The 22016-nt window shown below is 48.6% G+C and overlaps 1 protein-coding gene across 1 annotated transcript in view; it reads left to right on the top strand.

The window, feature by feature from the left end:
• ASPM (assembly factor for spindle microtubules) overlaps nt 1-22016 on the top strand; it is a 388799-nt gene that overhangs the window by 286758 nt on the left and 80025 nt on the right. The window contains exon 26 of the mRNA XM_086954783.1: nt 5487-5679. Coding sequence (XP_086810909.1) covers nt 5487-5679 — 193 coding nt within the window. The remainder of the gene's footprint in view (nt 1-5486; nt 5680-22016) is intronic.

Below are 22016 nucleotides of genomic sequence, written 5' to 3'. Positions count from 1 at the left end.
GAAGACAGCCGTGGACGGAGCAGAAACCTCCAGCAGACGGATGGCTATAGGGATCACAGAGAGAAGGCAAGCCTGGCTCAAGATCTCAGGCTTCAAGACAGAGGTTCAGAACAACATCCTGAACACTCCATTCAACCGAGAATCGCTGTTTGGCGCCCCCGGTTGATGAGAAGCTCACCCAACTGAAGAAAGAGAACGAGACAGCAAGGTCCATGGGGGCCCTGCAATTCAGAGGGATGAGAAGAGTCACTCCGGCAAGGAGGCCAAACGGAAGAGGTGGTAACCAGCCAGGAACATTGCACCAGGCGTTCCACCAAGGTCTCTAATAAAAGAGAGAGGGACCCCAGAACCAAAGTGATAGGGTACCAAAACTGACTTTGTCATAAAAGATTCCCTTTGGGCACCTTAATACAGAGACACCAATCCTTTCAGCCACATACATATATATAATTAAAACATAGAGGCCTATCTATTGAAGCAATGTAAAAATGATAGTAACACAACTCTATACCAACATAGTTAAATTTGGGAACACATTGTCTGTGTTCCCAATTTTAATTATGTTTTTACTTTAACTGTTTTTTTCAAAAAGAATATATGAATAAACTGTGCAAACTGAATTTATTTGTTGGTATAGAGTTGTTACTAAAATTTTTACATTGCTTCAATAGATAGGCCTCATGTTTTAATTATATATGTGTATGTGGCTGAAAGGATTAGTGTCTCTGTATTAAGATGCCCAAAGGGAATCTTTTATGACATAAAGTTCCACCAAGGTCACCAGGGTGACAATCAGGGCCAACAGAAGCAGAACTGACACTACCAAAACAGGGGCCAGTCCTTTAGCAGGAGAGGAAATGGGCGAGGCCAGAGAAGGAGAGGCGGTGAGCTCCCCCACTCAAGTACTCCGAGGGAAGAGCACAGAAAAGCAAAGGGGAGAGGGTTACACAGACAAGACACAAGAGAACATGTGACACCAGTGGGCGGCAGACTAAGATTTTTCCTCCAGGAGTGGAGAAAAATAACCACATACAAGTGGATACTCAACATCATACAGTTCGGATACTGTATAGAGTTGGAATAGAGGCCGCCAAGCAGAAGACCAAAGAAAAAAGAGCACTCGGGAAGGGAGCTAATGGTGCTCCAAGAAGCAGCTTAGGAACTCCTCCGGAAGGAAGCCATCGAACCGGTCCCATTCAGAGAAAGGAACAGGGGAGTGTAATCAAACTACTTCCTGGTACCAAAAGTGGACGAAAGCCTAAGACCCATCCTGGACCTACGCTTCCTAAACAAACATATAAAGACTCAAAAATTCAAGATGACGTCCCTACAGGAGGTCATCCCACAAATAAGAGTTGGGGATTTCATGTCCACTTTGGACCTCAAAGATGCATACCTGCACATACCAGTGAACAGGCAGCACAAGCACATGCTAATATTCACAGTAAACCAGGATCACTACCAATTCACAACCCTGGCATTCGGTCTAAAGTCCGCTCCAAGGGTGTTCACAAAATGCCTTGCAGCAGTGGCCGCACATCTGCGAAGAGAGGGGATCCACATGTACCCCTACCTCGACGATTGGCTGATAAAGGCGAACTCTCGCAAAACATGCGAGGAACATGCACAGCGAGTCACAAACACGCTGGTGGACCTGGGATTCTCCATACAATGGGGAAAATCCTCAATGGAGCTGGAGCAGGTGAAGATCTTCCTGGGGGCTCAGATTAACACAATTCAATGCAGGGTGTTACCCAGCGAAAGGAGGACACTCAGCCTACTAAGGGAGACACGCCACTACCAGAAGGGGCAAGATCTGACAGCGAGCAAGATCATGGGGATGATGGCGTCATGCATACACGTGGGCCCCAATGTACGCCTACACATGAGGCCACTCCAAGAATGGCTGCAACAACAATGGTTACAAGTTACAGGGAGTTGGGAGGATCTAGTGGTTGTAATGCACAAAGTGCAGGAAGAGATGAGGTGGTGGACCAAGAAGAACATTACAATAGGAAAGCCTCTAACTCCACCAAACCCAACAGTGACCATCACCACAGACGCATCCCAGAAGGTATGGGGCGCACACATGAACATGCTCAGAGTGAGGGGTCTGTGGGCACCCGCGGATGCGGTCAGACACATCAATTACCTGGAACTGAAGACAGTGTTACTCGCCCTGAAGGCCTTCCAGAAACAGCTGTACAAACAGAAGGTGTTGATACAAACGGACAACACGACAGCCTAGCACAAGAAATATGGAGATGGGCAATACCACTCAAAATAGACCCGCTGGCCATACACCTACCAGGGAAGGACAATGTGGAGGCGGATTGGCTCAGCAGGCAAACTTCAGCATCCCACGAGTGGGAACTCAACAATCGGGAAACAGAGAGACTATTCAGGAGATGTGGCACCCCAACAATAGACCTGTTTGCAACATGCCAGAATGCAAAATGCCAGTACTTTGCATCCAGACAATCAGAGGAACAATCCCAGGGGATTGCTCTATGGATAAGCAAGTCAAAAAACATTTGCCTACGCTTTTCCCCCCCGATACCATTGATCCCCAGGGTGCTCAACAAGTGCAGGATAAGCAACATGACACTGATCCTGGTGACGCCTCAATGGGCCAGGCAGACCTGGTATTCACAGATTATGGAGATGACGCAGGGTCCACCCCACAAGTTCTCAAAAAGAAAGGACCTACTCTCCATGCAGAACGGAGAAATTCTACACCGAGAGCCAGAGGGCCTCAGCCTAGCGGCTTGGCTCCTAAGGACTTAGAGTTCGCACACCTAAAGCTCCCAGAGAGCACCCTGCGGGTGTTGCGAGAGGCGACGAGGCCCAGCAAAAGCAAATGCTATGGGTGAAAAATGGAAAAGATTCACTCAATGGTGCAGCAAGAAAAAGCTGCAGAGGAAGCGGACCAAGGAATCAACGGTGCTAAGATACCTCACGCACCTACTGAAAGCCAAACTAAGCTCATCCTCGCTGAGGGTACACCTGGCAGCAATTGTGGCATACACAAGGGGAGAGACTGGGAGAAGCTTCGTCACATCGCAGGTAGTAAAAATATTCCTGGAAGGGGCAAAGAGAATAGCGCCACCAAAAAGGATGCCGCCGCCGTCATGGAACCTGAATGTGGTGCTGCCAGAGCTCATGAAAGCACCTTTCGAACCCATCCACAAGGCATCACTGCAAATGCTGACCATTAAAGCGGCCTTTCTGGTAGCGATCTCCTCGCTACGCAGGGTGAGCAAGCTGCAGGCACTGATACTGTAAGAACCCTACATCCAGATACACAGTGACAGGGTCGTGATGAGAACAGACCCGCCCTTCATGACAAAGATGGTGTCAAGGTTCCACATGAATCAGAGTATTCAAATTCCTAGCTTCTTCCAGAACCCCACGACAAGCGCTTAGAGGGCGCTCCACACTCTAGACCCAAGAAGGGCAGCAATGCACTACATTGAAAGGACGAAGGCACACAGGAAGACAAAACAGTTCTTCGTGTCCTTCGCGAACAGTTTCCTGGGTAGACCAGTGACTAAGAACACCCTCGCTCGATGGATGCACAAACAATACAATTCTGCCACAAGCAAGTGGGGCAGGAGCTAACAGGAGGGGCACAGGCCCACTCGACCAGGAAGAAAGGAGCAACAATTGCCTTTCTGGCCAACACACCAATTCAGGACATATGCCTGGAGGCAACATGGGCTTCAGTGCACACGTTCACGAAGCACTATTGCGTGGATGTACAGATGAACAAGGAAGCACAAGTAGGACAAAGAGTGCTTCAACATATATTCAACAACCAACGCTCATCTTCCACCCAGCCGCCACAAAAGTAACAAAACCGCTACAAAATCTATGCACAGCATAGAAAATCCAGAAAGATTCACGCTGCAAAACGAATAGTTTCTTACCTGTCTGTGTAGTTTTGCAGCTTGAGGATCTTTCTGGATTCACTAGCGAACCCACCCGCCTCCGCCAGAAAGATGAGGCTGGAGAAGAAGGTGGAAACACATGGAAAGCAAGTTGAAACTTACAAGATACGTGAAAAGAATTACGTTGGAAAAAGGATTGACGAACATAGCCATGGATTCACCACAAGAGCACAAATGAGAAAAAAGAATCCGAAGATGGCGCCCAAGGGTGGGAGGTTCCGCAGGAAGGTACACCAAATGGTGGGACGTCGACGCCCACCTGGGCTACGAAAAAAAAAAAAGACTACGATTCAGGACCCAACCACCAGATTGGTGCACAGCATAGTGAATCCAGAAAGATCTTCTAGCTGCAAAACTACACCGACAGGTAAACTATTTGTTCTGGATCGGCGTCCAACTCTTCATGGGGTATGTTGGTGCAAAAATAGGTCGGGAGGTGCAGAAGTGAACCATCTCTCGCTGGTTGTGCTCTACATTAAAATCTGCTTTGTACTGGCCAAGAAGGAAACTCCTGAAGATTTGCAAGCTCATTCCAGCCGAGCTAAATTTGCGCCTACTGCATTAGCATGCTGAATTCCGGGCCTGGGCTTCCGCCAGGCAGCAACATGGGCTTCCCTGCACACGTTCACCAAACATTACTACCTGGTCAGTCAGGTCTGTAGGGATGGGCCCTTCACTTTTTTGGCCCAGCAGGACTTCCTTGGGTGAAATTGGTCCGCAGATCCATCACCGGGGATGTTATTGCTTGGGTATCTATTCAAAGGTAAGGAATCTGTAGCTAGAGGTCTATCAAATGAAGAAGTTACTTACCTTCGGTAGCACTTTATCTGGTAGAGACTATATCTGGCCACAGGTTCCTTACCGACCCACCCAGCCTCCTTGTTCTGCAGACAGATTTCTAGGGTCAGGGCTGATCCCTTTTAGGCCTCTTGTTTATTCACACCAGTGTCCGTGTTCATGGCTCCGTGCTTCTGGTTCGGAAAGTCATGAAAAATACTGACATCTGCGCACCTAGTGGCGCCTATATAGATTCCATGTATGTCCCTTTTGGCGCCTACTACGAATGTGGAGCTGATCAAATCCACCTACCGGCACGCAGAGGTACTACTCAGGAAAAATCTTCCAGATTCAGTTTGATGCCTGGGGATTTCAAAGGTGATGAATCTGTGGCTAGATCTAGTCAATACTAGATAAGGCATTACCAAAGGTAAATAACTTCTATGTTGGTTCATGCCCGATTTTTATGAAAGGGGAACAGGCAGTATGATTTTGTAATTGATTTGATATGCAGTGCCTAATCCTAATCTATTTATTGATCTTGACAGATACTAAAAAAACAAACATATCACGATGTGGTTGTCAAAGTAAAGGACAACCAGTAAGTACTTTTTCTTTCATAGTTCAGAAACTCAAATTAGATCTACAGAGTCTTCCAAAGTAAGCCTTAATTTTCATGTCCTATATAGTAACTTGTATGCTACTGTGATATGTAGTTGTCTGTTCTTTAACATCTACATGTACCCTTACTCTTTCCAGGCATTGTGGAGAGGATACTTCTGGCGAAGCAGACATGACACACCAAAGCTGTTAATTTTACGAAACCGTTTGGTCGAAGTCACCAGAGAGCAGAAGGAAGAAAACAAGCTGTGCAATAGAACTTCGATTGCCATAGAATATCTGCTGAAATACAAACACATGGCCTATATTCTGGCAGCTTTAAAGCATCTAGGTTAGTGATGTTTAAAGAAGGATAGAATTTCTTCAATGTAGTCTGTTTAGTATAACATCCCTTGCTAAGTTTTGATCAGTTTGTGCAAAAATGCATGGTCTTTGTCACTGGAGTGTAAATATAGCAGTTAAGAAGTTTTCTTTTCAGTACATGCAAACATAGCAACCAATCATTGAAATCAATGGAGCTAGCTATCCCTCAGTATTTTGAATAGGTAACTACAGCAACAGCCAAGCATTTCAGTTAGTTTTGCAGCGTGAATCTTTCTGGATTCACTATGCTGTGCATTATTCCACGGTCTAGTGGTTGGGTCCGGAATTGTAGTCTTTTCTTTTTTTTTTCTTTTTTTTTTCGTAGCCCTGGTGGGCGTCGAGGTCCCACCTTTCGATGTACTTCCTGTGACGTTGGGACGCTTCCTGCGGAAGCTCCCACCTTGGGGCACCATCTTCAGATTCTTTTTTCCGCTGTTGGGTCTGGATCGTTCCCGAAAGGGCTCCAGAGTTTTGGAGAAAAGAAGACGCCAAAAAGTCGATTTTTGCATGAAAAGGATTGAGAATATGACGAGAAACTACAGCATAGAGCGGGACGACGAAGAAGGACGACTTCGAGTACTTCAACGTCCAACAGAGAATGCGCACACAGGGGGCCCCCTGAGCACAAGATATGGACAACACTCCTTTTAAATTCTGCCGTAACTGCCACCACAGATATGCGCAGAAGGACCAGCACCCAGTTTGTAACCTCTGCCTACCGGTCGACCACGAGAGCAATGACTGCAACGCCTGCTCAGCAGTCACACCGAAGCCTCTCCGGAGAGCGACAGAGAAGGGCCAACTATAACATGCACGGCAAGGGCCAGGCACCGTCCCTTCGAGACCTAGGACTCTCGACCGACGAAGAAGACAAAGTCACCGGAGAAGACGACGACTACACGGTGGTAGAGACCGATAAGAAGACTTCTAAAAAGGTAGCTGACTCGACTGACCCTAAAGCCCCAACAGACCCTCGAAAGTCTGACCCAGACTCTCGGAAATATGAGTCTAAGTCCTCGAAGGGAGCACCGGCGCTGAAAATGTTGACGGCCGCAGCTTCATCCAAGGACAAATAGCCCAGCGGATCCTTCGAAATGGACTCCCAGGCGGCGAAGACCGGCTAAAAGCCAAGGTCATCAAAGCACGTCCCCGAATAGGAACATTTGGCTTCGAGAGAGAAGGACCCCAAGGCTGCTTCGACGTCGACAAAAGACCCGAAGCCCGTCTCGACGCCGACGTATACGTCGAAGAGAACAGCTGAACCGTTCGACGCCGAGCAGGCCGCCAAAATGGAAACATCCTGCAAAGGAAAAAGGAGTTCGACGAAAAAATGAAGAAATTCTCAATTCCGTCGAAACCAAAGACGCTGGTCGTCGAAATAGAAGAGGAGGAGGACTTTGACGGTGAAGGACCGTCGAAAAGCCCCGAGATTCAGGAAGATCTGGAGGAAGAAGCCTTCTACTTCGAGGAGGAGGGCGACAACGATCAGAGGGCAATCCTCAGCTCCACATCCTCGGGGACACAGGACCTGGAGTGGCAGGACCTCGACACCGAGAGCCCAGAAGAGGCCGTTGGCACATTCCCTTCAAGGCCTTCGCCGCCAGATGACATTGGAGTGTACAATATGATCATCAAGAACTCGGCAACAGCCTTTGCGGTCAAGCTCGATGAGGAAAAACCAAAAGCAGACTTCCTCTTAGAAACACTGCTCCCCACGCAAACTAGGAGCCAGTACCTAGCCATGCTTGAGTGTCATGGCCCAGGGGAAAGAGGCGTTCAAGGAGCCGGCAACATGCAGATCCGTCACACCCAGGACAGAGAAGAAGTACAAACACTCCTCCAAGGACCCTCCCTACATACAAGGGTTGGTCACGGCGGACTACATTATTGCGGAGACTGCCAGGAAAAGGGCGAATGTGCCAACCACATCAGGGCCACCGCCTGACAAGGAAAGCAGGAGGATGGACCTAACTGGAAGCAAGATTGAAAGAAATGCTGCAATGCACTGGCGCATGGCGAATTCAAACGCGTTGCTGAACAGGCACCAATACCAAATTCTGGACGAGATCGGGCAGCTGCTCAAGCACCTCCCTGACAAGTACCAGCAAAGAGCCTCACACCTGGTGGAAGAGGGGAAAAATGTGGCACATTCATTCCTCAAAACAGCCTTGGATGGAGCTGACACGTCCAGCAGACTGATGATGTTGGGCATCACTGAGAGAAGACAAGCCTGGCTCAGGATCTCAGGCTTCAAACCGGAGGTACAACACAACATCCTAAGCACCCCATTCAATGGGGAGACACTATTTGGGGCACTGGTGGATGAAAAACTCACCCAGCTCAAAAATGAGAACAAAACAGCAAGGTCCATGGGGGCCTTACAATTCAGGGGAGCTAAGAGGGGTACCCCGTTTCCGAGACCGAACGGAAGAGGGGAAAAACAGCCAGGAACGTCACACCAGACATTCCAACAGTCACACCATGGCAACAGCCAAACACAGCAGGGACACCAAAAACAAACTTTTTTTTTTTTTTTTTTTTTTTTTTTGTGTAAGACCTTTATTAACACAAGTAGTTTACACAGCATGAGCCTACAACCCGGGGGCCGGCTCGCTACGTTTGTATGAACAGTCATGAAAGCGTATTCGCGTTGAACATAAACATTTCTTCACTGTGAGGTCGAGCCACCCCATATGCCTCTCGTTCGGCTATTAGCTGACAACAAGACGTGAGTCTTACATTTTCTTCTTTTATAGGTAAGAAAAACAGAAAACAACACACCCCAACTAAGACCGTACAGTACTATCCCTTACGAGCTAAACTCCAACTGTGACGTTAATTCCAGGTCCCACCAACAGACCGCCGCCACTGGGCTCGACCTCGTGCATCAAGCATCCCAATTCCTAACTTATTCAACCGAGGTGTTCATCCTCCTCAACATCCTGTATCGAGGCGAGGTATTCCTCTAAATAACACCAAATATTCTTGGGCCTGGACTTTGCTGGCAACTGCTCCTCATAAGTTTGTAGTTTGTCACGACAGGTGGACAGGTTATGCAACCATATTTTTCTTGTCGGTACCTTCCGACTGTGCCAGCATTGTGCCACCTGCCGTTTTGCTAATAATAAGGCTATCGCACAAAACCTGCGTTTCAATGCTCTAAATTGCGGCACTATACCCAGTAAGCAGACCTTGGGCGTGCACTGCACCTCTTCCTCCAGTATGACAGATAATGTAGCAGTGACCTCCTCCCAATACCTCGCTATTTTGGCGCAGTCCCAGGCCAAATGTGTAAAGCCCGCTCCCTCCCTGTTGCATCTTTTACACCTGTCCTCTTCTTGTAACCCGAATCTAAGCAGTTTCGTTGGCGTGTAGTAAATCTGGTGGAGAAATTTAAAGTGAATAATTCTTAAATTACCGTTAGGCGTCAATATTTGTGTCAGGGCGCAAGTGCTTGTCCACTCTTCATCCGTCAACGGTGTGTCTAAGATTGCATCCCACCGCCCTTTGGCCTTCAGTGCGTGTCCTGCCAATTCCGTTTGTGCAGCTGAGTACAGCTTAGATACCAAGTGGGATAAGTCGTTAGTTGTGATCAATAATTGCAGTGGTGCAAGGCATTCTGGTTCTGATGGAAACGTCGGGTAATGTTCCCTCAATGCTCTGATCAGCCTATAATATGTAAAGCGAAACATGGGGGTTTGGTTCTGTATATAAGTCAGTTGGTCCGGACTTACGAATGTGCCCTCTCGAAATACATACCCCAGTTTGTCAATTCCAGCCCTACTCAGCAAGGACATTCCGACTCTCTCCCCTGTAACGGATAATGCCTGGTGATGGTGTAATGGCATGGCCGGCGCGAACAGTGGGAGTTTATGCGCCAGCTGCCCAAGCCTGTGCCACGCTTTGATCGTAGTATCCACCGTGTTTATATCCCTGACATGTAGTGGGGGTCGTGCATGTGAGATTATTGCCGAGAGGGGCACAGGATGTGCATCACTCTCTTCTATAGCCGCATGTGTGATGTATGGGACCGTATGGTACCAATATGCCGCATATTGCGCCTGTGCACAGAGATAGTATAGAAGGAAATCGGGCACACTGAAGCCGCCCTGTGCAAAGGGGAGTGTCAGAGTCTGCAGGTCAATACGGGCCTGTTTGCCCGCCCATATCAGGGTCCTCACCAGGGAGTTTATGCGACGGAATATTGCTTGTGGCGGCGTGATTGGTATGTTATTAAACATGTATAACAATTTGGGCAACACGTTCATTTTAACAATAGCTATTCTATCGGCCAGTGACAGTGGCAAATGTATCCAGCGTTGGATGCTGTCCTCCAGCTTTGAGAGTACCACACCATAGTTCGCTCGCAGTACCTCCTCTGGGTCTCTGTGATACATAACCCCCAGGTATCTAATCGGGTCCTGTTGCCACTCTAATGGGAAATCCACAGCAAAGGGGGAGGTGGTGTCTGTAAGGGGTATAATAGAGGATTTAGTCCAATTGATCGCTAGCCCCGAGTGTCCGCCAAATCGGATGTATTCCCTTAGCAATGGGTTGAGATGAGTCTCTGGGTCACGAACATAAAGCAACATATCGTCCGCACACAGCGATATGTGTAGCGGTCTGACTATAAACTGCAAAGCAGATTCTCTGTAGTTCTGACGCACCAGACAGGCCAGTGGCTCCAGTGCTAGCGCGAACAAGAGAGGCGAGAGCGGACAGCCCTGCCTCGTACCTCGTTCAATTGCAAATTTGTCCGACACATAGCCATTAATTTTAACCCTGGCACACGGCTGTGTATAGAGCAAGGAGACCCATTGCACAAACCGTTTAGGAAACCCCATTCTGTTCAGGACTGTAAGCATGTACCGCCATTCAATGGAATCGAACGCTTTTCCGGCGTCGAGCATGACAGCTACCGCTTTAACCGAGGGTTGAAGATAGTGTGAGAGTGCAAACAGGGATCTGATGTTATGTGCGGTTGATCTGGTTGGCACAAAGCCAGATTGGTCCGGCAGCACTAGACAAGTCATCAGGGGAGATAGCCGCCTCGCTATAAGTTTCGCAAGGATTTTGGAGTCCACATTGATCAGAGACAGTGGTCTGTAGGAGTCACACTCCTCCGGGTCCTTGGATGGTTTAAGGAGAGCGATTATCATGGCCTCGCGCAGTGTGGGGGGGAGCAATGATTTTTCAAATGAGGTGCCGTACATGTCCACCAAATGTGGCGCAATGATGTCCGCATACTGCTTATAAAATTCCGAGGTGTACCCGTCAGGGCCTGGCGCCTTACCGTTCGGAAGAGAACCTATCACCTCGGTCACCTCCTCCACCGTGATGGGCCTAGCTAGGTATTCCCTGTGTGCATCCGATAGCCAGCTAATCGCCACATTGTGTAGGTAGTCATATGTTTCTGCCGCTGGCGCTGTGGGTTGTGACTGATATAGCGACCCAAAGGAGTCGACGAAGCATTTCAATATGTCTGTAGCGTGTGTTTGCTGTATGCCCTCCCTAGACCTCACTTTGAGTATTGTTGTTGGACCTCGACCTTCACAGATTTTACGGGCTAGTGCAGCCCCTGGCCTTCCCCCCTCTCCAAAGGATCTAGCTACATGTTTGCGATCCCGGTACTTTATTTCGGACTCCAGGAAGTCCGCGTATTCAGTGTGCACTTCGCGCAACTTAGATAGAAGGGAAACATCCTGAGTTGTCTCATACATCGATTCCAAGTCTCTCATCTGCCGCTCGCATCGGTGAAGTTGGCCCCTAATATCCTTCAGTACCCCTATTGTGGTGCTAATGCAGACCCCTCTGATCGTGGCTTTAAATGCCTCCCAGAGGAGACACGGGTCGTCAGTTGTCTGTGCGTTAATGTCAAAGTAGTCCCGAATCGCTTTTTTAATGGTGTCTGCATACACCGCGTCCGTGAGGGCCTGTGAATTGAAGCGCCATTGAAAGGGAGGGGGTGTGTACTGTGGAATTTCCAGTTGCAACAGGACCGGGTTATGGTCCGATAGCGTGCGGGGTATTACCTGCAGTTGACGAACCCATAGTGCCAGGTCTTTAGAGCCTAACCAGTAATCCAACCTGGACCAGCTGTTATGTGATGCTGTTATGTGCGTGGCCCCTGATGCGTCAGAGTGTTTCAGCCTCCAGAGATCTACCAAAGCTAGGTCTTTCATCATGTGCCCCACCAGTAGGCGTGATTGCTTGTGTTGTTCCAGGGAATTAGATGAGCGGTCTAAGCCGTACTGTAGGGTCACATTCCAGTCACCCCCGCATAATATGTGTGTACTAGCATGTTTTTGCAAGTGATCCCAGACTTCCCGAAAGAAGTCCGGAGCGTCAGTGTTTGGTCCATACACATTAAACAACGTCACCCGCTGTCCCCTTAGTGTACCTGATACTAACACAAACCTGCCAGAGGGATCTTGTGTAACGTGGTGAGTCTCGAAGCCAACCCCCCGCTTAATCAATATGATCACCCCTCTAGAGTATGAGGCCCTGTAGGCCGCCTCCGCCCACCTCGACCCCAGTTGTGCATGAGTGCGTGGTGCTAGGTGTGATTCCTGTAGGAAAGCTATGTCTACATTCCACCTCTCCAGGCTTGCGAAAATCTGTCTGATTTTACGAGGTTGGGAGAACCCTCTAATGTTCCAGGTAATAATGTTCAAGCTTCTCCTACCTGTACCTCTAGAACCCATCAATACCAAACAATACAATACTTGACAGTTTTACCCATTTCAACATTTCAAGGATTGCTAGCAGATCTTTAGCATAAGGTCCAAGCCCTACCATGGCAGCTCGTACCCCCGGGGGAACAAAAAGGATAGATACCTCAAAGTCTGTCGGTCTTTGCATACATGTAAACAACCCTCCACCCCTCAGCCCACCCACTCCAGCATCCCCAACCTGCCGAAGCCTTACCCCTTCAGTGCACCATTCCCCAGAACAATTAACCATAAATACAGTGCCCAAATTAGAACTCTTAGTGGGTTTTACCCTCACGGAGGTCCGCTAGGAGCACAACTCTCCACCCGATAGATGGGTGCAGGCGATGCTATAGCAACAGTGTAGTTACGCAATTCAAGTGATCATTCACCGCCGCCCCCAACTCTCCCCAAGAACACACCAACAGCGTTACAACAATATCACTTCGCTAATGGCAGAACTATTACACACCAATTTCAGCAGACGGCAGTAAGCAGTACAGTACACATCTCGCCCAGTGTCTCAAACACCCCATATAGTATATGTGCGTTCGACAATAGTAGCATAGTTTGAGGTGTGCGAAAGCGGGTGCATAGTAGCCGGCCTACAGTTCGCAAGGTCCATCAGCCACAGTGCATTGAGTTCATATGGTCGCCCCCCCGCAGTGTGCATGATGAGAAGATATATCGATGAGTGCGGAGGGTGGGATCCAGTCCGCCTGCTCCGAGTCAGTAAAGTGGCGTCCCGACACTCCTCCTCCAGCAGCCAGTGTAGTGTGAGGGGGGGCATGGCAATGTGGGGCAGCCATAAGCCATAGTCAATATTAACACTATACAAATGAACAGCAGTCCCGGCTGCCCCAACAGTCGCCTACCACCCAGGTTACCAGACAGTACAGCACCATCTCTATAACACTGTACGGAGGAGCCCGGCGCCATCTTGTTCTACCAGAGCTCATACTAGCGGCCATGTTATAACACACATAGGTGAACAGTACAATACAACTCACCGCTGGCCGATGTGGAGTCTAGACACTGGGTTCAATCCGAGTCTCGATGTTGTTCATTTTGTGAGCCGTCCCTCATCTCGCGCTGCACTTTTTTAACAAATTCTTGGGCTGTCTTTGGTGTCGCCAGCACAATCGCTTTCTCCTTCCACACCACCCTGAGTCTTGCTGGGTATAACATTGAGTACACAATGTTTAGGTCACGCAGTTTGGCCTTAACGGCGGTGTATTCCTTCCGGGCCTGCTGGACCGCCACCGTGTGGTCCGGATAGAACTCTAAGGAGATACCTTGATGTTGAATTTTCCCCTTTTCCCTCGCAAGTCGAAGGATCGTGTCTCTGTCACGATAATTGAGGATCCGTGCCACTATTGGCCTCGGTGTGGCACCAGGTGGTGGTTTCGGGGCCAGCGATCTATGTGCCCGCTCCACGATGAAAAGTGGCGATAAGGCCTCCGCTCCGAATAGATCTTTGCACAGATTTTCAATGTAGGTCTCCATCCTCCCTGTGTTGGTAGTCTCCGGCAGGCCTGTGATGCGCACGTTATTGCGCCTCGAGCGCGCTTCCAAATCCTCCTCCTTCGCTTTGATCACCTCCAGGAGACGTTCCATCCCTGCGCACTTTGAGGTGGAGGCCGCGCTTCATCCTCGACCGCGGATATTCTTGTTTCAGCCTCATCTAAACGTTCGCCATGCTTCTCCTGCCGAGCGGCAATGCTGTCCATTCTGCAAGTCAGATTATCTAGCTTGCCATTTATATCCTGCAAATTAGACTGGATCGCTAACAGAATCTTCTCTATGTTGTTGTTTGTCGCAGGCCCGGCATGATCGCTGTCCTCCAATACATCTCCCGTGGGTTTTGTCGCTTTTTTGTTCTCAAACGATATTTTCTGCTGTTGCTTATCTGGCTTTCCCATTTTGGCGGTTGGGGATGTCGACTTCTTGCTTGTGGGCCCAGATGCCCTCGTGACTCTAGCTGCGGTTGCCGTGGTGTATCACACTGGGTGCACAGCAGTCGCTCACGATATTGTTCCCCAGAGTAGGAAGGGGCCACCGCAGCTAGTCACCCAGTCGTGCGGCCATTGGGGAGATCGCCGGCGGTTTTCGCACGCCGCAGCGCGGCGCTAAGTGGCTAGTTACCCGACATGCGCTAGTACAGGCTCCGGGGCGGTCGATGTCAGGCTTGTGCACAGGTTACCACCCGGGTTTTACCGCTCCTGGGGTTGCGGGCATGTGCCGTGGGACCCCTTCTATTCCACGCAGACCGGCCTTCACCACGCAGCCTGTGCAGTATGCACGCCGATTGTGCCCGTATATTAGCGCTTCAGGCAGCAATGAACGCTGTACCGCACCGGCAGAGCAGCAAGAATGGGATGGGTTCGTGTCTTCTGGGGAAAAGTCGACTGTCTTTTCTGTCCGGTGCTGGCTGCCGCCATATTGTCAGGCATCCTGTGCGGGGACTCAGCAGGAGCGTCTGATCATCTGCTTGGGCAAGGGACGATATATCGAGATCGGAAGGCTCAGGGAACAGTTCCTTACCCCCGTGGTGGCATCGCTGGTGCGGGAGGGTGATTATTCGCTGCCGGCTCTCTGCTCGTCTGTTAGTTGTCCACTAGCATCGGCCATCTTGTCAGGCAGCCTAACGCGCCAAAGTTTGACACGGCGTTAAAGTTCCCAAGGAACGCTTTTTGGAACGTGTGCCGCACCGCAGTCGGCGCAGGACATCTTCCCCCACCTGCTGATGTGCCCGGAGAGCGGGTAGCGGGAGTGTGAACGGCAAACGATCACATATTTGATGATCGCCCGGCGGAGCTGCAGCTCAGGCAGCCATTACGCTGTGCGCCCCCTAGCGCCTCCCAACCAAAAACAAACTTGGCACCACCAGCAAAGGGGCCAGTCCTTTCGCGGGAGAGGGAACGGACGTGGACAAAATAAGAGCGGGCCAACAGCCCACCTCTAAGTGACTCCGTCACGCAATATGTGCCCACCCACAGAAACCCTCCCGGGGTGGAGCACAACAAGACCAAAACAGAGTTACACGATCAGAACATCGACGAACATGTAACGCCAATAGGAGGCAGGCTAAGTCATTTATTCAGGGAGTGGAAGAAGACCACCACAGACAATTGGATACTCAACATTATGCAGTTCGGATACTGCATAGAACTGGAAAAGACGCAGCCAAACAGGAAACCAAAAAGGAAGACGAAGTCAGGAATAGAGCTAGAGCTACTTCAAAAGGAAGCGAAGGAACTCCTCAAAGGAGGCCATCGAACCAGTACCATACAGAGAAAGGAACAAGGGAGTGTACTCAACCTACTTCCTGGTACCAAAGGTTGACGAAACACTGAGGCCCATCCTGGACCTAAGGTCCCTAAACAAGTTCATAAAAATACAAAAGTTCAAGAGGACGTCTCTGCAAGAGGTCATTCCTCAGATAAGAGACAGAGATTTCATGGCAACCATAGACCTCCTAGATGCCTACCTACACATCCCAATGAACAGGCGGCACAAACATCTACTAAGATTTACCATCAACAGAGATCACTGCCAGTACACAGCCCTAGCATTCGGACTAAAATCCGCGCCAAGGGTCTTCACAAAGTGCCTGGCAGCAGTGGCTGCGCACCTAAGGAGGGGATGGTATACATGTATATCCTTACTATATATATATAGCTACATGGGCCCGAATATTCATGTGCTTAAGATTTAATGATGATATCCCTGTAAGAGAACTAGGATTACAGGTAAGTAACGTATCCTTATATGCTCACCTTGGAAATTAGGGGCATGTATATGCAATTAAACAGATTTTATTTTTACTTGGTATGCCTTTGCAAAAGAAAAAGGCTATTTCTAGATTTTATGCTGTATTGAGTGGGTCAGAGTTGCATGATATAATTTCCTGTTTGTCTGAGTCTGATTATTTTCTACAATACAACATAGCCTCTGCTTTGGCTGAACACAGAATGAGGAGGTGAGATTTAATGAGCAGTGACTGCTTTTAAGTAACTGGCAAAGCTGTTAAACACCATAATAGGGTTGCGGCAAAACCCTGCGGCAGTCTTTTTTTTTTTTTTTTTAGTTTCCATATCTGTTGTGTGGAACTGTAGATCCAGTGCAGCTGACCTTTATTCGAGGTCAATAGGGTCATAGCTATTGCTTATTGAAAGTATTCTCATTTTGCAACCAGCATTAAACACGGACAGCGGGAGGAGGGGGGGCGGGAACGGGCAAACGGACAGCGGGAGGGGAGCGGGTTAACGGCACGAACATAATGTCGGGAACGGGCAAACGGACAGCGGGAGAGGGGTGGGTTAACGGCACGAACATAATAATGTCCTGACCTGTACAAACAAGCTACTGCCCGGCCGCCATCTTAAGAGAAATGACGAAAACAAACCTTGACGACCAAAAAAAGAAACCCCGCCCACCGCCGCACTGATGTGATAAAAGGAGCCGGATGAGAAAAAATCTCAGGAACGCCCATGAGTCGCCTCGCAGAATGACAGACGCCTCGGTTTTCCAATGGCTAGTCTCCATTTATGGAGCTAGCCAATGGGAAACAGGGGCGGGACAAACAGCCATACTGTAACTCAAAAGATTTCGCCTGCGCGAAATGCTGCTTGCGCAGCTTTCGACAGGCGAAACCTAAAAAGGGGGACTCTTGAAGAAAACGAGCCTAACGTAGCTACCTTTCTTTCTAGACACATGTATGGGAGATGCCATGGAAATGAGGATCACACAGGGAGGAAAGGGTCACAAAGAAAACATGGTGTCAGGTGGGAGAAATTTAGAGACGGAGGGAGGAAAGAGGAAATGAACACTGAGGAAACAGGGTACGGTTTTAAAACAGTCCCCTCTTGCACTCCATTTTAGGTGTAAAGATACACGGGAAAAGCCAGCAGTATCCAGGGATGGTGAAAAAGTATAACCAACAAAAAAAAGAATGCTTGAAAGTGGCAGACCGAAAGAAAGTAGAAACAGCAGGACGGGGACAGCTGGGCTGTCAAAATCAAGAGCTAAAAAGTGCATTGTTTGGGGTTGAAGGAGGACACGAAGCCACAGAGAAATCCATGCAAGTAAATCAACAGCGCAGATCTGCCTGCTAATGACTTTTCCATGATGTATTCACCCAGATGACATTCACTATGGCAGAGGAGGGTGGAGAATGATGAGACGAATCAAAGCTACTGGTATAATTTATGGGACAGGAGAAGAACATAAGACGACAATGACTGTCACCGACGCGAACATATATCACTTTTCAATGGTACTCGAGAGAAAAAAATCTTAATCTTAGAAAGAACATGGCAGTAGCACTCTATACAATGGGCAGACTGAAGATATCAAACTTGTGCTGCATTTTTTCCCCGAAAATCATGCAGTATTTATTCCAGAGGCAGTATTAAAAGACATTTTCTTCATTTAATACATCCATGTGGGAGGGGCTAGGGATGTCAAGTATATATGAGAGGGGGAAGAAACCATTATGCCTTGGCAAACCACATGTAGTAGCATCTGAAACATCTAACACTATTTACAATTGATGAATTAATGGTGCTAGGATGTTTGAGTCCTCCCCTGATGGATAAGTCAGGCCACGTTAACAGGGGAGGTGGGACTGCAATAGGACAGGGTCAAGGTACGCATCAGCTCAATTTCGGGCTAGGTTTTATAGCGCCATTATTCATGGCCAACTTTTGCTTTCAGAATGAGAATGCCATTTTCAGTTTTGAGTGAAGCCAAAAACTCTGCATGGATCCCAGTAAAGGGTGCCTCCACTTTAAAGGGCCTCCACCCACGAAATTGATGGGGGCCCTGTCAAATCGCAAAAGTAGTGATGCCGGCTGGCGAAAGCTTAAGTCAATCACCACAACTATGCAACCTTAGTCATAGGTTGTTTTGTGCACAACGGAGAATGAGCTTTCCTTCTCCCACTGTCACAAGTAGTTTCATGTTTTTAAAGCTGATGCAACATTACATTCTGATTCTGAAGGGGGAAAACAGCACTCGACTGAGCCAAGCACACATGGGGAAGCGAAACACAGAAGGACCACTGGAGATGGCAATGGCAAGAGAGCAACAGAGTAGGGGGTCAGAAGCGCACAACTGAGACATCTGGAAACACATGTACTCTCATGGAGTGTTTAACCAAAAAGAAAATGTAGTTCCTGAAAAGAAAGCAGAGGAAGGACACAAGAAAAGAGACTTCACTTCATGGGAGGGACAAACAGAAGAGGGAGGCAAGCCCTTACAAGGCAATGATGAAGAAACTAGCTGACAAGTGATAAAAGAGCCAACCAGTGGTTAGTAATTGGTGGGCTTTAAAAAATAAGATAAGTACCCAAAAGGTCATGTTTGTCTCGTAGGGGGAGATGAATTCAAGCATTTGCAATGTAATAGGTCTCTCATTTACTAGAGTTTGAGCCATTCATATTGTAAATGACAATGCCTTTTATTTATGTGTTGTTTTAAAAACCGATACATAAAAGGCATTGTCATCTACAATGCCAATAGCTTAAACTCTCGCAAATGTGAGATCTGTTGCATTGTAAATGTGTGCTGTTAAAATTAAAAAGCATTGGGAGAGAGCATGCTGCTGCAGGTAGGAGAAAGCTACTTGAGTATATAATAGTGCTCGGAAGCTATAAATAAAGCCTACGGAGCAGCAACACAAGAAACGGGGTGTTGCCATGGGAGGTTACAAAATGACACAGCGGTACTAAAAAGGGAGTACTAAGCTTTTTGACCAATAAACAGCCACAGATTATAGTGGACAATGACAAGCCAATTAAAAATGTGTGCGGGGAGTGAGCAGAGCTTCAAGTCCCCACCTCAATATAGCATGCCTCACAACACAGGAGTAAGTCCTGGCACAAACACGGAGAAAAAAAACTTTGGTGCTACCACATCACTCATCACTGTTTCCAGGGATTTCCTGGTAAGACCCATGCCTGGCCCTCAACTAGGCCCGTGCCTGGCCCTCGACTAGAGATCCATACCTGGGTCAGAAGGTACAACCACTAGCATTCCAGTATTCCTGAATGACTTGGTGTTGCAGGCATCAACCAAAACGTTTACCTAAGCCCTAACAGATCTTTGCCTGCGCCCCCAACATAACCTTTATCTTGGTCCCTCCACATTCCCTTGCTTTGCCTACCAAGAGACCCGTGGTGCCCAAAATGTCCTACGGGTGTCCCACAGAGGCAATGCTGTAACCCCTGAACGACCTTAGATGAGCACCGCCCACCCATGCAGAGTGCAATGTAGCCCCAATCAACGCCTCATATTTAATGTGTCGAACCTTGTCATTGCCTCCCAAAAGCCTGTTTCCTTAACCACAAAAATCTCCATCTCGCGATTTCTCTTTTGTTCTCGCGCGCTCTCTACCTTACCCTATGTCTCTGCTCCCTCACCCTGTGTAAACAGAACACTGGACCCTGTAGGGTCCCCCACCCCCAACAACTCATCATAACTTACTCACCTGGTGTGAGGGGAAGTTGATGATGTGCCTCTACTTCCAGGAGTGGTTGTATTTTCATGGTTGGCGGGTTGTGGGTCAGCCCACTCCCCTGAGAACTCTGTGGGAGACCTGTACAGTACAATGGTAGCTGGCACCACTCATATACTTCTATTTAGCGAGCTGGGCCCCCTTTGTGAAGCTTGGCTGCAAGCTGAAGTTAGATGCACTCCTGTGTACTCTAAGCTCTCTTTTGCCTAGTGGCAGATTATGGAAATTGATAATCTAATGAGTTTTGATTTCAATTGATGATTAAGTTTATACCAGACTCCCCCTCGCTTCCACCCCCCCCTTGCCCCCAGTATTATCAAAGCCAAGAGAATAACCCGCTGCCTGCCTCTTTGTTCTGTTTTAGCAAGATGTGCCGGGCTGATAAGGGCTGGGAGCGGATTCTGCAGAGATGGGGCCAGAGCTCTTTCATTAACTTCAATCATGAGATTAATGTGAAACTTGTTCAGCCATTACAGTGGGCTCCGCCAGATAAGGGGGGCAGTTCCTGGTTGCAGCTCTGATGCAGGAACCATACTTTACACCCTATGCCCCCACCCCCTTACTACATCTATAGATCATCTATGTTCATATCCAAGCAATTCAGCTGTAACATTTTTATACATGGACATTTTAAAGCAGCAAACAGGCCCAGAAGGCGTTGGAACGATGTGCATGAGTTGGAATATTTTGTGATTAGGCAAGTTTGGCAGAATGGTAATCGAATCTAAAACATAGTGATGAGTGATGGTAAATTACCACCCAGCGCAATTACATGTTTTACCGAATACAAATTTGCACCTGGTAACATCTTTCACTTTTCAGCACACATTTGTCCCTCTTGGTTCCAAAACCCTTTGGGCTAGGAGCTGGAATCGTGTTGACATCCCTGCGTTCTGCGAATCCTTAACTGCCACCTGCCCTGATCTCACTGATGTGCCTCCTCAATCTCAGCTGGCCACTCTGGATAGTTGGCTAACCCATCTCCGTGATCAAAAGGCCCCTTTGAGGAAAGTTACCATCAACCACCATCACCATGCTAACAAGTGGTTTACCCCCGCTCTGAAAGCAATTAAGTTAACGGTCCGTCAAGCAGAACGGGCTTGGAGGTCGAAATACTGCCCTGCTAGTAAAACTAACTACACCACCTTGCTTTCAGAGTATAAAAAAGCCATCCAAGAGGCCAAGAAGGATTATTTCTCGCAACGTATATTGGCAGAAGAATGCCAGCCTCGTGAAATGTTTGCAACTGTTCACGAGTTCGCTTTATCAGACAGGCCCTCACCTACGATCATGCCCTCTCAGTCACTGTGTAACTCACTGAACGAGTTCTTTATCAACAAAGTTGCACAAATAAAAGCACACATCCCTCCCCCATCAAACCCTTCACTAGACTGTTCTTCACCACAGAACACCCAGTGCCTTATTCATATCCCGGAGCTAACCAGTGAGTCCCTCTCTCCGCTCCTCAAGCGTGTAAAATCAGCGTCTCCATCTGACACTTGCCCGGCCCGCATTCTGGCCCAGGTGTCCTTGGCTTGTCCTGTTCCCACCCTCACTGTCTTAAATGACTCTTTCTCCAATGGCCTAGTCCCCACTGCATTCAAATCTGCCACCATCATCCCCATTTTAAAGAAGCCCGGGGCTGACCCTTCTTCCTTAGTCAACTACCGTCCCATATCCCTGCTCCCCTACTTGGGAAAGGTGGCTGAGGCGCATGTTTCTCAGGTGCTGAGCTCCTTTATAGAGGACAGCAGTTACCTGGCCCCATGTCAAGCTGGCTTCCGTCCACGACACTCAACCGAGAAGGTGGTGATCTCGGTCATGGACCAACTTAGGGAGGGACTCGACGCCAACACCCCCAAGATTCTGGTCCTATTGGACTTATCCGCCGCCTTTGACACTGTGGATCATAACATTCTTTTGTCACGTGTCAGGGTGGCGGGGATAGGGGGACCGGCACTAGCTTGGGTCGAGTCCTTCCTGATGGACCGCACTCAGACAGTCCATCTAGGCACCTTCTCGGCTCCTCTGTGTAATGTCAACTGTGGTGTTCCCCAGGGGTCTGCTCTTTCCCCT

Source organism: Lissotriton vulgaris, chromosome 1_1 (genome assembly GCF_964263255.1).
Source record: "Lissotriton vulgaris chromosome 1_1, aLisVul1.2, whole genome shotgun sequence".
Taxonomy (NCBI): Eukaryota; Metazoa; Chordata; class Amphibia; order Caudata; family Salamandridae; genus Lissotriton; species Lissotriton vulgaris.
Note: the sequence above shows the minus strand (reverse complement) of the source record. Positions and strands in the feature narration are given on the sequence as shown.